At 37.1% G+C, this 14,799-nt stretch overlaps 1 protein-coding gene across 1 annotated transcript in view; it reads right to left on the bottom strand.

The window, feature by feature from the left end:
- The window catches only part of LOC100427418 (uncharacterized), a 79,708-nt gene extending 66,494 nt beyond the window's left edge, over positions 1–13,214 (bottom strand). The window contains 2 exon segments of the mRNA XM_077998182.1: positions 12,973–13,061; positions 13,151–13,214. Of these exon segments, the coding sequence (XP_077854308.1) occupies positions 12,973–13,061; positions 13,151–13,214 (153 nt within the window).
- Between the last annotated feature and the right edge of the window lie 1,585 nt (positions 13,215–14,799).

Below are 14,799 nucleotides of genomic sequence, written 5' to 3'. Positions count from 1 at the left end.
TGGCTTTTGTACATTGGTTTTATATCCTGAAACTTTACTGAAGTCTTTTATCAGCTCTCGCAGGCTTTTGGCAGAGTCTTTAGGGTGAAAGCCCTATTATCTTGATTTTAAAATAGGAAAAAGGACATGAACTGATGATTCATAATAGAAAACATGCAAATGGAAAATAAAAAATGACATAATTTAATCTCAGTACTAATAAAAAGCTTTGTTAAATAAGTAGATAGTATTATTTTTATCTTTGAAATTGGCAAAATTAAAGAAAACACACATGGTAATATTTAACGATAATGAGGGTGTAGGAACTGGACATTCATATATGGTTTGTGAGAGTTTAAATTGCTACAAATTTTGGGGGGAAAATTACTAATATATATCAGGATCTTCACAAACTCAAATACCCTTTGTTTAAGTTAAGTCAATTCATATGGACAAAGATCTGTATGCCACTGTTATGAGAGCAAAACAAATAAAACAAGTCAAAATTACCCTGCAATGTAAATTTTCAAGAACATGAAAAGGATTGAATTTTTATGAATTTTTATTTAATTTTTATATTGAGATGTTATATAGCTTTTGAAAATTATGTTTTCAATGATGACATAAAAATGCTTACAATACAATGTTAAGATGAGGTGGAGAGGTGGGAGTGGAGGATGGGAAATGGATTTTTTGTGTGTATACAGTTACCCCTCCACATCTGTGGGTTCCACATGTGTATATTCAAGCAACCTCAGATCAAAAATATTTGAAAAAACAAATTCTGGACATGTACAGACTTTTTTGTGTCATATTCCCTAAACAATACAGTATAACAACTATTTACATTTATATTTTATTGGAAGTATAAGTAATCTAAAGATGATTTAACATATACAAGAGGATATGTATAGGTTATATGCAAATACTACACTGTTTGATATAAGGCACTTGTGTATCATTGAATTTTGGTATTTGCAGGGGTTCCTACAACCAATCCCCCACGTATACTGAGAGACAACTATATATTCACAAAAACATACTAACAGATACATAAATATATATATATATGAAACTCTTTACTGTTTAGTCCAATGTTTAAAATGTCTATAAAATAAATATATATTTTAACAATAAATCTTTAAATGCAAGTTACATTGTTTCTTGTTTTCTTTCAATGTGAATTTGAAAATTTCCTTAATTTTCTATTGTCACTTTTTTCTAAATATAGTGGTTTATGCATCATAGCATTAACCTGAGGAAATAACTTACTCTGAGCTCCCATATTCTGGATTCATCAGGTTTCTGTTCTGTTTTTTAGAATTTCTTAGTAAACTTGTTGCACTGACTGCCATATACATACAGACTCATGACTGGAAACAGAATATAATCAATGAATGAGAAAATCCACATGCTTGGTGGTAGCAGTAACATTTCATTATTTTATATTTGCATTTGTGATCATAACCCTTCATTTAGCTGAGAAGCTACCAGGACCAGCCGGCACAACCTGTGCATTCACACTGGGCCCCATGCTTGACTGAGTGCTCTATGGTGACCATCTTGAAATTCTTAATTTTTAAGCAGGAGTGTCCCACAAATTATATAGCCAGTCCTGAGTTTTACAAATTAGTTTAAATTCTGGAAGGGGCCAATGGAGAGCCAATCCCTAGCTAAGGTGGCTTCATCAGCCCATCAGTGTTAAACCATCACAGAGAAATGAAACTCTCTTAATGCTTTTAAAGACCGCTAGGAAAACACAATTCCACAAACACTTTTGCTAGCCTGTCCTTTATTTCATAATTTCTAGTACTATAAATTTTGCATATGTTTAACATAAACATCTCAGTTCCTAATTTAATTTTTTAAAGTTTTCATCTCCAATAACAGAGAATTATGATGCATCAGTTGCAGCACTAAGCACCTCCTATGTTTCTATCTCTGTAAAATTTGTTAATATATACCCTGCTTTTTAAAACAGGATTTTTATAAGGATCAGATGAACATAATATAAATACAAAGTGCTATAGAGAAATAAACTATTGCTTAAATAACATATCTTTGTTTTCTCATTATAGATGTTTAATACATTTTTTAAAAATAGTATTGAGTATTCTCTTATAAACTATCTTTAATGTTTAATGTTAGTGAATATTAGCATACAATTGACACTTAAACAACATGGAGGTTAGGAGCACTGACCTGGCTTGCAGTTGAAAATCCACACATAACTTTTGACCCTTCCAAACCTTAACTACTAATAGCCTATTACTGATCAGAAACCTTATCAATAACATAAACACTTGATTAACACAAATTTTATATATGTATAATATACCATATTCTTACAATAAACTAAGCTAGAGAAAAAATGATATTAAGAAAATCACAAAGAAGAGAAAATATATTTACTATTCATTAAGCGGGAGTGAATCATCACAAAGGTCTTCATTCTCATTGTCTTCACGTTGAGTAGGCTGAAGAGGAAGAGGAGACCTTGGTCTTCCTGTCTCAGGGGTTGCAGAAGCAGAATAAAATTCAAGTTTAAGTAAACTCATGCAGTTCAAAACTCATGTTATTCAAGGATCAGCTGTCTTTTAAAGGTTTATTTATGATCCCTTACTCATAACCACTTCTTCATAACCTACCATTCGCTCATTCTCTTGTAAAGCCTTCCCTGACCCCACTGAAACCTCTGGATTTGAGGAGAATCAGGAAGTAGATGCACCCCTCTTTAGGTTCTTCCACTCTCGGTATTTGCGGCTTTCCTTATGATCCCAAAGAAAATCTGACCCCCAGGTCCTGGGGTTGTGGAGTTGTATGGGTGCTATTCTTTCTTTGAACTGATATTTCAAAAATTTTGTCCCATGTATTCTAACTTTCTTACTAATTTTATTTGAAGAGCAGTAATGGTTCACAGTTTTTGAGGGGACACAGAAAGATTAAATGAAGGAAATCACGAGCTGCTCAGAACTCCAAAGGATTTGAGAGAAGCAGTTCCTAAAGCTGAAGTAGTAAAACTCAACAACTTGCTAAAACATTCCATATGAGGGGAAAAAAAATTTAGGACCGAGGAATTAGTGTGCTGCCAGCATAGAGACTATTTGTTAGCACTTGGCTAGCACTAAGTTTTATGTATTGCCAACAAGATGCTGATAACATGGTTTCTGAAAGATTTTCAATGCTTGGCAAATACATTTATTCCTTAGTGTTTTATACTCAACATTTTCAGAAAAATCTAGGTTTCTTAAACATATATCCCAGTTATTTTAGCATTATGCATAGAGCCCTGAATTTTCACTATTTAATACACATTCCAAAGGCTATGCATATTTGGCCCATACAGATAAATGCAAACAATAGGATGGATGTTTCTATCCTGTGTTGTAAATCCTCCAGCTTAACATGTTGAATCTGGACAATAGATATAGTTGAAAAAAGATTTGGATCCAGATTGTCTGGCTTACATTTCCATAGTTGATATAGCAATGCTGAGGAGTTTGAAGAGCCTAAAAGATTCTCTTCCTCCCTCCTTCAGAAATGGTGCTGAAGAATGAGACCTGAGAACCTAATTTGCTTGCATATTTGTACCCCATCCTTTGAATCAGCCTGTAAGCTAAGCAGCTGCTCTGCAGGCTTCTCCGTTCCTCTCAGAAGAACCTTGCTCTGATTTCTTGGGGGAGGGGACTGCTTCTTAGCCAAACCTGACAATCATGTTGAATCTTGAAGCAATCCATGAGGCAAATTCAGATAAAGAGAACCCAACAACTGCCAAGACTGATCAAACACCTACTGCTAAATGTTGGAGATTCAAAGATGAATAAGATGGTTCCTGTCTTTAAGGAACTCACCATCTGAGGGGAAGCAAATATGTAAAGAATTGCAGTAAAATTTTAAAATGCTACACACAGTTCCTCATCTCGAACTGAATACACACTCCTTATACTCTCAAACCAATTGTCACACACCTTCTTTTGCTTACACAAGCATTTCTAGAACTTACGAAGTAATACAATCTTTGAAAAATATTTATATAATCCTCCACATCTTTCACCTGAAGAAAATGCTGATCATTTTCAGTACCTACCTCTTATGTGTTGACAAAAACCAGCAGAGTTCTCACAAGTATTTCTGGATTTATGTTTAGGTTTAACTAATTAATTGAGCAGGAGAAAGAAGGATTAGTCACTATATAGTTTTACAATTCGTCAGCAATTTCAGGTCTCCATTAGCCAAAGCTGGAACATTCCACAGGCACGATCTTCATGAGGATATTGAACAGGTTTTATTCTGTGATTTGTTTTGGAATGAAATTCTACTCACCCTTCTTTGTGAATGAATGATGTTCAACACAATTTAAATATTTAAAAACAGCATCGAGTGTGAGCTGTTGTTTAAGGATAAACTGTCATGCTTCAGCCTAAAGCACATTTTCCCAGTGGTCATTATTCTACACCTAGTTGGTTAGAAGCCAAGGAGTTTGTCATCACTTGTAGCCACCTACCCATCATGAGGAAAAAAAAAAATCACCCTTTGGGTTGTAGCTGGCATGAGGATATATATGTATCACATGGGGAACCTGCAAATTCTCTAATACAGATTGCAGCTGAGAATGCAGAAATGTGAGCTTAGGCTACAAGAACAGATGAAGTCTTCTCTGAACACCTGTTTGTTATTGAGACAGCAATTACTGTATAGCTGAGAGGGAAACCAGGGAAGACCCCCCAACCCACTGCAGCTTGAATTTTTAAGCTGAGCCTATATAAGCATATGCATTTTAGAATCGATGTTTCTTATATCTCCAGTGTTGATGTTTCCTTGATTGATGGTCTAGAGGACATTTAGGAATCTCTGTCAGCAGAACAGATCCTTTAAAATTTCTTAGGCTAAAGATAGTCTCTTAAGTATGAATAGGGGGTTGTAAGCTTTGATTATGCTTTGCTTTATCTGCAAAGAATCCTGGGAATGAATAAGTATTGTGGTCAGTGTAGTCCCATGCCATTCACGGTCCAAAGGCAAAAATGTAGTGTTGTCACATCTGAAAAGTGGCATATGTTTTCCTGGTAATTACATCTTATATGTTTACTATTCAAAAAATGCAGGTGTGGGTTTTTGAACAGTGTCCAATGACAATGTGCCTGACGGGCAGCAGTTCCTAAGTGAGTCATGTTTCACTGTCTGTCAGTTTGTATAACTGTTTTCACCACTAATTTGGTTCTGTGATGCAGTGTGCAATTAGTTCTATTATGAAAGCAGCTGTCTTCAGTTTTACAATGGCACTTTCCCCTTTGGCTTGCACAGAGCTTGTTGTGGTTCTGCTGATGTGATGATAGGAGTTGAAAAGTGGTACCTAGATGAGCCACACTGGGCCCGGATCTTCCCTGTACGCAGGATTCTTGCTTACTCACTGCTACTCTTCGGCTGTTTCTCACAGCTCAGTTAAAAAGAGGGTCACAAAGGAAATTGCCCCTTGCAAGACATGTCCTGTAAAGATTGGTGACCAGGCCATTTGTACCATTGGAATTCTGTAGTTTATAAAAATTCTGTTTGTAAATGATGTATTAGGTCAAGGTTGAGATGGGGAGGTACGCTGGCAGAAAAAAAAGTATTGTTGTATTTGGTTCACTTTCAAACATGAGGTATGATATTCAAGATTCCAAATGAAGCCTGAATGCAGCAAATGCCAGTGTACAAACAATAAAAAAAAATTGAACATAATGTTTGTAGTTAATTGGGGTGTTAAAATATGCTTTGGATTTTCCTGCTGTCTGAAAGAACATCCTATTCTCTCAGGAGTTTCTATGATTTTTGATTCTTAATCCCAAGTCTCTTCTGACATCCAGAATTCTCCAGGAGATCTACAGCAATGACCATTCTGAGCCCATCTTTCCTAAGAGGAGCCAATAGTTTGAGCTTCCCCTTACAAGCATAATTCCCTATTAATGTCTTTAGAACATTGCTACTCAAAGTATGGTCCTCAGACCTGCAGTAACACATCATCTGCAAGCCTGTTAGAAAACAGAATCTATGGCCCCACCCCAGGCCTACTGAATTAGAATCTGTATTTTAACAAAATCCCCAGGAACTCTATATGTATACTAAAGTCTGAGAAACTCTACTTTAAAACTGTATTATTTGCTTCCAAAGCCACAGCTATGTCTGAGAACCTGATTGCTACTTATTAGTGATTGTTAATGAAAATCACTGAATTTTACTGAATTTAGAGAACTTATGATCAACTGAACTATCTGGTACTTCTATTTTATTTTTCAGTTATCCAATTCTCCCTTCTTAAAATATAAGCTCTTTGAGCACAGGTACTTTCCCCGTTTTGCCCATTAAAGTATCTGTAGCAAGTAGAAGAGTGCCTACTACATATTTAGCAATCAACAAATATTTGTTGAGCTAAACAAATGAACAAATGATCCATTATAAATAAAATATGTGCTCAGCAACCAGAAGGAGATCAAATTCCATAATCCCATGGGGCTTACTCAGAACCTTGGCACATCAGTGCCTGGGGCAAGAGGTGAGGCAGAAATTGAGACAGGGAGTGCAGGAGTTCAGAGCTCTTACTATATTGATAGTCACAGAGGACACCCGGGCTGTCTAGGGAAGTGGCAGCTCTGAAATTTTTCCCCTGATATTTGGCAAGTGGCAGGGTTTTTAGTCTTGCTGCAAGATGTAATCCACTCCAGTTGAATCAAAATCTTCCTTGAGAATACTATCCCACATATACTGCTGGAAAAGCAGTAAGAGGGGTCCAGGAACATGAGGGTTGGTAGAGTGATAACTCTTTCTAGTCTGCCTGAGACTATCTGAATTTTAGGACTGGTAGCCTCACATCTCAAGAAGCCCCTCAGTCCCAGGCAAACTGAAGTGGTTTCCCTACTTGAGTGTTTGCCAGAGCACCATGTCTGCTGAGAGCCCCTGCCAAAAAGGTGGAGGACTTGGGGTCTTTGACAGACATTTAGATTTTTAGGGCACTTTTGTGATCCAATCAAGAATGTCCAATAACAGAAACTTACCATGAGGCAGATCTCTTATGTTCATCCAGTGGCTTAAATCCCACTAATTTCATGAAAGCATTCTTTAATTTTTGTCTTTAGATTAATATGAGCAGGGACAGACTTTTTCCACACAAGATGGTGACTCACTTAAAAGCACCATCTTACAAATCTTAGTTTTGTACTCTAAAGTTGCTAATATTTGAATTGTCTTGGAGGTACACTGCTCTAGGACCTGAGCCATACCTTGCCAGACATTAAAGTCACATGAGTTATTGCCTTAAGTATTTTCAGATATAATTTGACTGCCATTTCCAAATGTCCTTATTTAGTTCTTTTTTCTTCCTAAAAACAAATAAAAACATGGACAGGGTGGGGTGGGATTGTGGCATTATAAAAGCAGATCCAGGTTGTTACATTGTAAAGTGCTTTAGTTTGATGAGAATGCTTTTACCTATGCACAGTAGTATTTCAGCTATGTAACTAAATGGCATTACTTAATGGTCTAATCTATAAATGGCGAGTTTCACACTTTTGCCATGAAGTTATTGTCATGGTGGTCAGTGGTCACTATTTAAAGAACACGGGATTGTTGGAAGCTGGACTTCCTTGAATTAAAAATTAGGTTTCTATTAATAAAAATGTCTAGGGTTTAAATATTTTAATTTATTCATTAAAATAAGTTCAGCAAGATAGTATAGAAAGTTTGAGAAATAGTGAGGGAAAGTCATTTAGTACAACTGTTCTATTACAACTGTTGTAATACAATTCTTTAAAATACTATTGTCTCATAGAGTTAATACAGAAAACACTGAACACGATACATGGTTCCATAATTGAAAAAGGCTAAACAAAGCTATTCCCCAGACTCATGTTTAATTGTTTAACATACCTGAGTGACTTTAGAATAGCTAAGTACTATATTACTGAGCACTTGATAATGGCAAATGCAATTACCAACTGAAGTGCATTAATATTTTCTGAACTGCATTTATTATTTTGATTGTAAAATCGCTTATGATTCCATTCATAAAGCATGATTTTATTATTTGCACTCATCTGTTGGACACTCTTATAGGCTGTTTTTTCTTATATTTACAGCAATATTCTTAACTGTGATATTGCAACATACTGCACAATATCACATACATGCAATGTATGTCAGAATCAATTATGAAGTATGTTGAAAGAAGTTATAACTAGAAATAAGAAAATAGTCCAAACTTTACAAATTATTTGCTTTTAAAAGTAAATTAGAGTAGCTCCAGATTATCCAAGTCTTTTTATTATGCTGTGCTTCCTTGAGTGAGAGGCAAAAGGAAGGGGTTTGAGCTAGTAGGGCAGGATCAGCTATGCCCTGCCTTCTCTGCTTTTGTACATCAATCTGAGGAGTGTGACACATGGGAAAGTAGAAAAATATTAAGAATGACTAACGAATTGATGGGTGCTGACGAGTTGATAGGTGCAGCACACCAACATGGCACAAGTATACATATGTAACAAACCTGCACGTTATGCACATGTACCCTAGAACTTAAAGTATAATAATAAAAATAAATAAATAAAAAGAATGACTGGTCTATGTGATCAAAAAGGAAGAACCAGGATGCAGGAAAATTAGGATATTGCCTACAAAATTCAGTTTATTCCTGTTTTGAAGTGTAATGGAAAGAAGAAACCCTTGCACTAATGTTCATTCAGAAACAGGTATTAAGCATTCACCAGATACTATGTGCATCAGTTCAGGTCCTCTGAGAAACACTCAACAAGAAGAGCTAGACATGTAAGAGATTTATTTGAGGAAATGCCTATGAAGAATAAAAGGAAAGAAACTAGGAATATACAGGAGAGCACTTAAGACAATGCAGGTCTGACCCATGTGAAAGGAGAGAGGGAAGCGAGATAGGAAAGACTCTGATGACAGTACAGTTTTGAGGAAGTTTTGGCCATGTTTAGCAAAATTCCCTAAGCATAATAGGTTGAATGGTGCATCCCTCCCCAACCCATTCCCCTAAAGATATGTTTCACCCGAGACCTGTGAATGTGACCTTATTTGGAAAAGGGCTTTGCAGATATAATTAAGGATCTCAAGACAAGATAATTCTGTATTATCCAGGTGGGCCCTAAATCAAATGATAAGTGTCTTTATAAGAAGACACAGAGGCCAGGTGCAGTGGCTCATACTTGTAATCCCAGCACTTTGGGAAGCCAAGGCGGGTGGATCACTTGAGGTCAGGAGTTCAAGACCAGCCTGGCCAACGTGGTGAAACCCTATCTCTACTAAAAAATACAAAAATTAGCCAGACATGGTTGTGTGCACCTGGAGTCCCAGTCATTTGGGAGGCTGAGGCATGAGAATTGCTTGAACCTGGGAGGTGGAGGTTGCAGTGAGCCAAGATAGTGCCACTGCACTCTAGCCTGAGCAACAGAGTGAGACTCTGTCTCAAAAAAAAAAAAAAAAAAAAAAAAAAAAAATACAGACACACAGAGAAGGTCGTGAAGACAGAGGTAGATGTTACAGTTATAAACTAAGGATCAACAAGGATTGCTGACAGCCACCAGAAACTAGGAAAGAAGCATGAGATGGATTCTCCCCCAGAGCCTCTGGAAGGAACCAGCCCTGCCAACACCATTATTTCAGACTTCTGGTCCCAAAGTTGTGATAGACTATATTTCTGTTGTTTTACGCCACCTAATATGCAGTAATTTGTTATAGCAGTCACAGAAAGCTAGTTAGTACACAGAGTTGAGGTTGCCCCTCGCAGGAGTCCTACATCCCACAGGAATGGTCCAGCACCAGCACTCTGTCATGTTCATCATTAGTGGGGAGCAGCCCAGGGGAAGCGTGGTCTCACCATGAAGGTCATAGTACATTCATAGGGGTGGGAGCTGGGGCTACCACTTGACTACACTTCCTACAGGAGTTTCTCTTGAAGGAGACCAGCTGATGCATGTCCATGGCTGCCACATTATGAAACAGAAAAGAACTAAAGGTCAGAGAATACAGACTTTGCCTTCCAGAAGTTTAGTTGGGTAAATCAATGGGTGTTACACATGTGGGAATACAAGCATGCATGTAATGGTGCTGGATTACGATATGCAAAGATTCTGAGGGAGTCCAAAACCATCAAAAGGTCAACCTGGGATGAGTTTAATCAGCTGAGCAAAGTAGTAAACTTAGATCAGTGCACAGAAGGTAGAACAAATGGAAGGGGTACAGGCACACAAGGGAGGAGCTACAGTAAAGTTAAAGAAGAGAATGAAGAGCATGGCCTAGTTGTTTCTCGAAGAGTGGTCTACGAAGAGGTTGAAAGGAAGAAAGGAGAGAGGGAATTCACAAGGCAGAGAATAAATATGAAGTGAAAAGTGGGTAGAAACATAAAAGAGGCAGAAGGTCTTCCTAAACCGCACATTTGTTAATTTTGTTTAAAAAAGACATCTGAGTAATTTCAGACTCAGACCATGATCTGCATGGCAAAAATCCAGGAAGCCTTAGTCTGCTGGAATGAAAAACATTTCATCAGGATCCAATAAATTATTGCATTTAGTAAAGAATGAAAAAGGAGCATGGTATTTTGAGTTGGTAGACCCTTGCAGCCCTACTTATGGACTAATATTGGGTAAATCACTTAAATTCCGAGTTAGATTTTCATATGTTAAATGGATATAATAAAATCTTTATGTCAGAGTTATTAAGAGGATTAAACGAGCCAGAATAGTTAATGAGCAGTGTAAATTCTAATGTGATCCACAGAGCTAGCTACTATACTTTAGGGATGTGATCCACAGTGCTAGTTACTATGCTTTAGGGATACACATGTTAACATCTAAATTTGAGTTAAACAGACTTAGGTATCCATAATCCCATCACTCAAAAACAATTACTATAACTTTTTAGTATATAAATTCTTCCATATTTTCTCCATTTCTATCTAGAGATATATATTTGCATATTTTTCCTGTCTGTTCTTTTACTCCCACCCCCTAAACAAATCAATTATTTTTCGAGACAAGGCCTCACTTGTGGCCCAGGCTGGAGTACAGTGGCACAATCTCTGCTATTCCGACCTCAATCTCCCAGGCTCAGGTGATCCTCCCACCTCAGCCTCCCAGGTAGCTGGGACTACAGGCATGCACTACCACACCTGGCTAATTTTTTGTATTTTTAGTAGAGATGGGTTTTCATCATGTTGCCCAGGCTGGTCTTGAAATCCAGAGATCAAACGACCCACCCACCCAAATTGCTGGAATTATAGGTGTCAGTCACTGCACCTGTCCCAAATGAATTATTAAAACATGTTTTGTTTTTCTGTCTACATGGTGTATTTTGGACAATCTTTTGTATTAGTAAACAAAGACTAGAGCACTTTTAAAGGCTACATGTGGTAGAGAGTACTAGAGCTCACCCATATCTTGTTCTCTTCTTCCTGGGCACAGAGAAGGATACACATCCTAGTTCCCTTAAGTTAGGCAGAGCCAAATAACTAGCTCTGGCCAATTAGCTCTAAATGAAAACAATGCATGTCACTTATAAGTGGAGGCAGTGACAAGCCTTTGCAAGTCCTGCCACAGTGGCATTATACAGAAATGCTGGAGCTATGGGATAGAAATAGCTTGAAGAAGGTGCTGCCCTGAGGAGGTCACCACTCAATAGAAAAACCCAAAAAACTTGTAGATGTAAAACCTCCATGACTTCAGAATCTGTTTGTTACAGCAGTGTAATCTAGCTTATTCCAAATAATACACTGGACAATAATCCACGTGTGGCACATAGGTTGCTTCAGATTCCTATTATAAATAGTTCTGCAATGAACATCTTTTTTTAAAAATATGTCTGATTATTTATTTCCTCCAAATAAGTTCCTGAAAATAGAATATCTGGGTCAAAAGGTATGCACACTTTAACTTCTGATACATATTGATTAATTGCTCCACCTCAGAATTTGCACTCAAGTTGTAAAGTCACCCAGAGTATATTAGAGTATCATTTATTATATGTGTTTGACAAAATGATACATTCTTATCAACCAAATTTTTAAAAATAAATATGCCTTAAATGCTAATGAGTTTAGCTTTTTTCATAAATTTATTGGCCATTTAAATTTCTTTAGTAAACTACAATTAATGTCTTTTAGTATATTTTTCTGTTTGGCGTTTTGTTTTATAGTACTAACAGTACTGGATAGGATAAGAATATCAACCGTTTGTTGGCCTATATATTCCAAATATGTTTTTTACATGTTGTATTTCAATCTCACTTTTAATTTTTTTGTCATATGGTAACCACTTTTATATAGTTAAAATTAAGAGTTTCTTTTATGCTTTCTGGTTTTGGTGTTCACCTCAGCTTTCTAATATTTTCTGTCTCAAATTTTTTTAAAAAATTGTATTTTAATCATGTGCTTATAGGATTTTGCTTTTTATATTTAAGTTATTAACCCCTGTGGCAATTATGTGATAGGGTTCCTATATCAAATATGTTGAATAATTTATCATTTTCCACTTGATTGTAAATAACACTCTATCATATAATAAATTCCCATATATATATTATTTGTGCACTCCTTTTTCAGTTGATCTAGCTGCTGTTCCTAAGCCAGTACATACTGTTTAATTTAATTTTATTTTTTTAGAGACAGGGTCTTGCTATATTGCCAAGGATAGCCTCAAACTTCTGGGCTCAAGCCACCCTTCTACCTCAGGCTCCCCAGTAGCTGAGACTTCATGTGTGTGCCACTGTGCCTGGCTCTGCAGGTTTATTTACTGTAGGTTTGAGTTTATTAAACTTACTGCAGACCCCTCTTACCATTACTCTTTTTGTAAGAAAAGTAGAACATTCATAGCTATATTTTTATATTAATTCAAGATAATTAGAATAATTTTGCAAAGTTCCACATGACAAAATGTTGATTGTTTCAAATGAAATCTGCAGAACTGCTGCAATTGAAGCAATGGAGAAGGGGGTGAGGGTCGAAATCTCACCTACTTCTCCACCAATTGGATCTCTGGGACCACTTTTCAGGAACAATTCAGGGAACTGCTGCTCCAGAAATTCTTCCTGCTCTAATGGACATCCTGTCCCATCAGCAAAGAAACAGAGGCTTATGGTCATTCTTCTAGACTGATGCCCTGGCCCCCTCACAAAATGGCAGAGGCTCCCAAACCTTCGACGCCTACAACCTGCTGCTGCTTCTCGCTGGAGTCACTTTGGCTGCAGGTGCTGAGCATCATGAATTGATCGCCCCTACCCTTGTATCTACTTTTCAGCTGCCCTTAATAATATCTTCATTACCTCAATACTTGACCATCTGTTCCATATTTAAATATTTTTACTTAACAGTAGCCTTGGAATGATTTAAATAACTAATCATTTCTAGACTCAGCTGAAGGGAATATAAAATGTGACCCATTAAAGATGTGTTACAGATGGAGAGGTGACAAATATGTGGAGACTTACTTTCCCTGGGTAAAAGGGTAAAGTTCTGTGGTGGCCCCGATATCTCAAGTTACTTTTTGTCCTTAACACCTAGGTGGAAAAGTCAGGAATCCACCCTTCTAGCTATTATTATATATCTAGAATATTTGTATTATTATTATTATGCACTATAAAGGATAGAACACTTACCTCTGGTTTCTTTTTACAACTATAGCACAGAATAAGGAAGGCCTGGTTATTCACTGTTTAGTGAACACACATTCTAGTTGTGGTAATGATCAAATGTGGATCTAATAATTCCACTAATTATCATTCCAATGACCGCATGTGATTCATTTTGTCGAGTTAAAGTTTAGAGAGAGCTAAAGGGAAAGCCATCTTTCTCTTGCCACAGTGACTTTAAAATACATACAGTGTACGTTAAAAAATCATATTAATTTGTTTAAACAAGGCAATGGAACGTATGTCTTAACAAGAAGGCTGACTTACCTTTATAGGACTTTGTTAGAAGTACAGTAGAAGGCGGCCAGGCGCAGTGGCTCAAGCCTGTAATCCCAGCACTTTGGGAGACCGAGGCGAACGGATCACGAGGTCAGAAGATTGAGACCATCCTGACTTACACGGTGAAACCCCGTCTCTACTAAAAGTACAAAAAATTAGCCGGGCGTGGCGGCGGGCGCCTGTAGTCTCAGCTACTCGGGAGGCTGAGGCAGGAGAATGGCGTGAACCCGGGAGGCGGAGCTTGCAGCGAGCCGAGATCGTGCCACTGCACTCCAGCCTGGGCGACAAAGCAAGATTTTCAAAAAGAAAAAAAAAAGAAGAAGTAGATTAGAAGGCTTCCCATTCAGTCATTCATTCAACATTTGTTCATTCATTAATATTTAGTGAATGTCTAATATAAAGTTCTGTTCTATGTATGAAGGATACAGTGCTATGGATTTATAGCAGAGGAAAACTTATGCTATAATGGAGTAAAAGTTTAGCAGGAAAAGATAAAAATTGACAAATAATATGTAAAAACGATATCACCCACTGTATGATAAGTGCTATACTAAAAATTAAAAAATAATGAGCTATGATGGGGATTTCCTCCTTTGGATTGGACGGTCAATGGAAACTTCTCTCTGAACTTGGCCTTGAGCCAATATATGAATTTCCATATTCAAGGGAGACACTCATATGAATATCATCGAAAGAACCTTACAAGTGGATAGAAAAACTGGAATAAAGCCATAAGGGTGGGGAGAAGTTTGGTAAGTTTCACAAGACCACTGTGCCAGAATATAGTGAACAGAGGGAGTGTGGTGCAAGATGAATTTCAATAGAAAGGTAGGAGCCAGACCAGGTGAGTGCCACCATGCGTAGCTCTGCTGTTTT

The sequence above is a fragment of the Macaca mulatta genome, chromosome 3 (assembly GCF_049350105.2).
Source record: "Macaca mulatta isolate MMU2019108-1 chromosome 3, T2T-MMU8v2.0, whole genome shotgun sequence".
NCBI lineage: Eukaryota > Metazoa > Chordata > Mammalia > Primates > Cercopithecidae > Macaca > Macaca mulatta.
The sequence above is the reverse complement of the archived record's forward strand: the minus strand, read 5'-3'. Positions and strand labels throughout refer to the sequence as shown.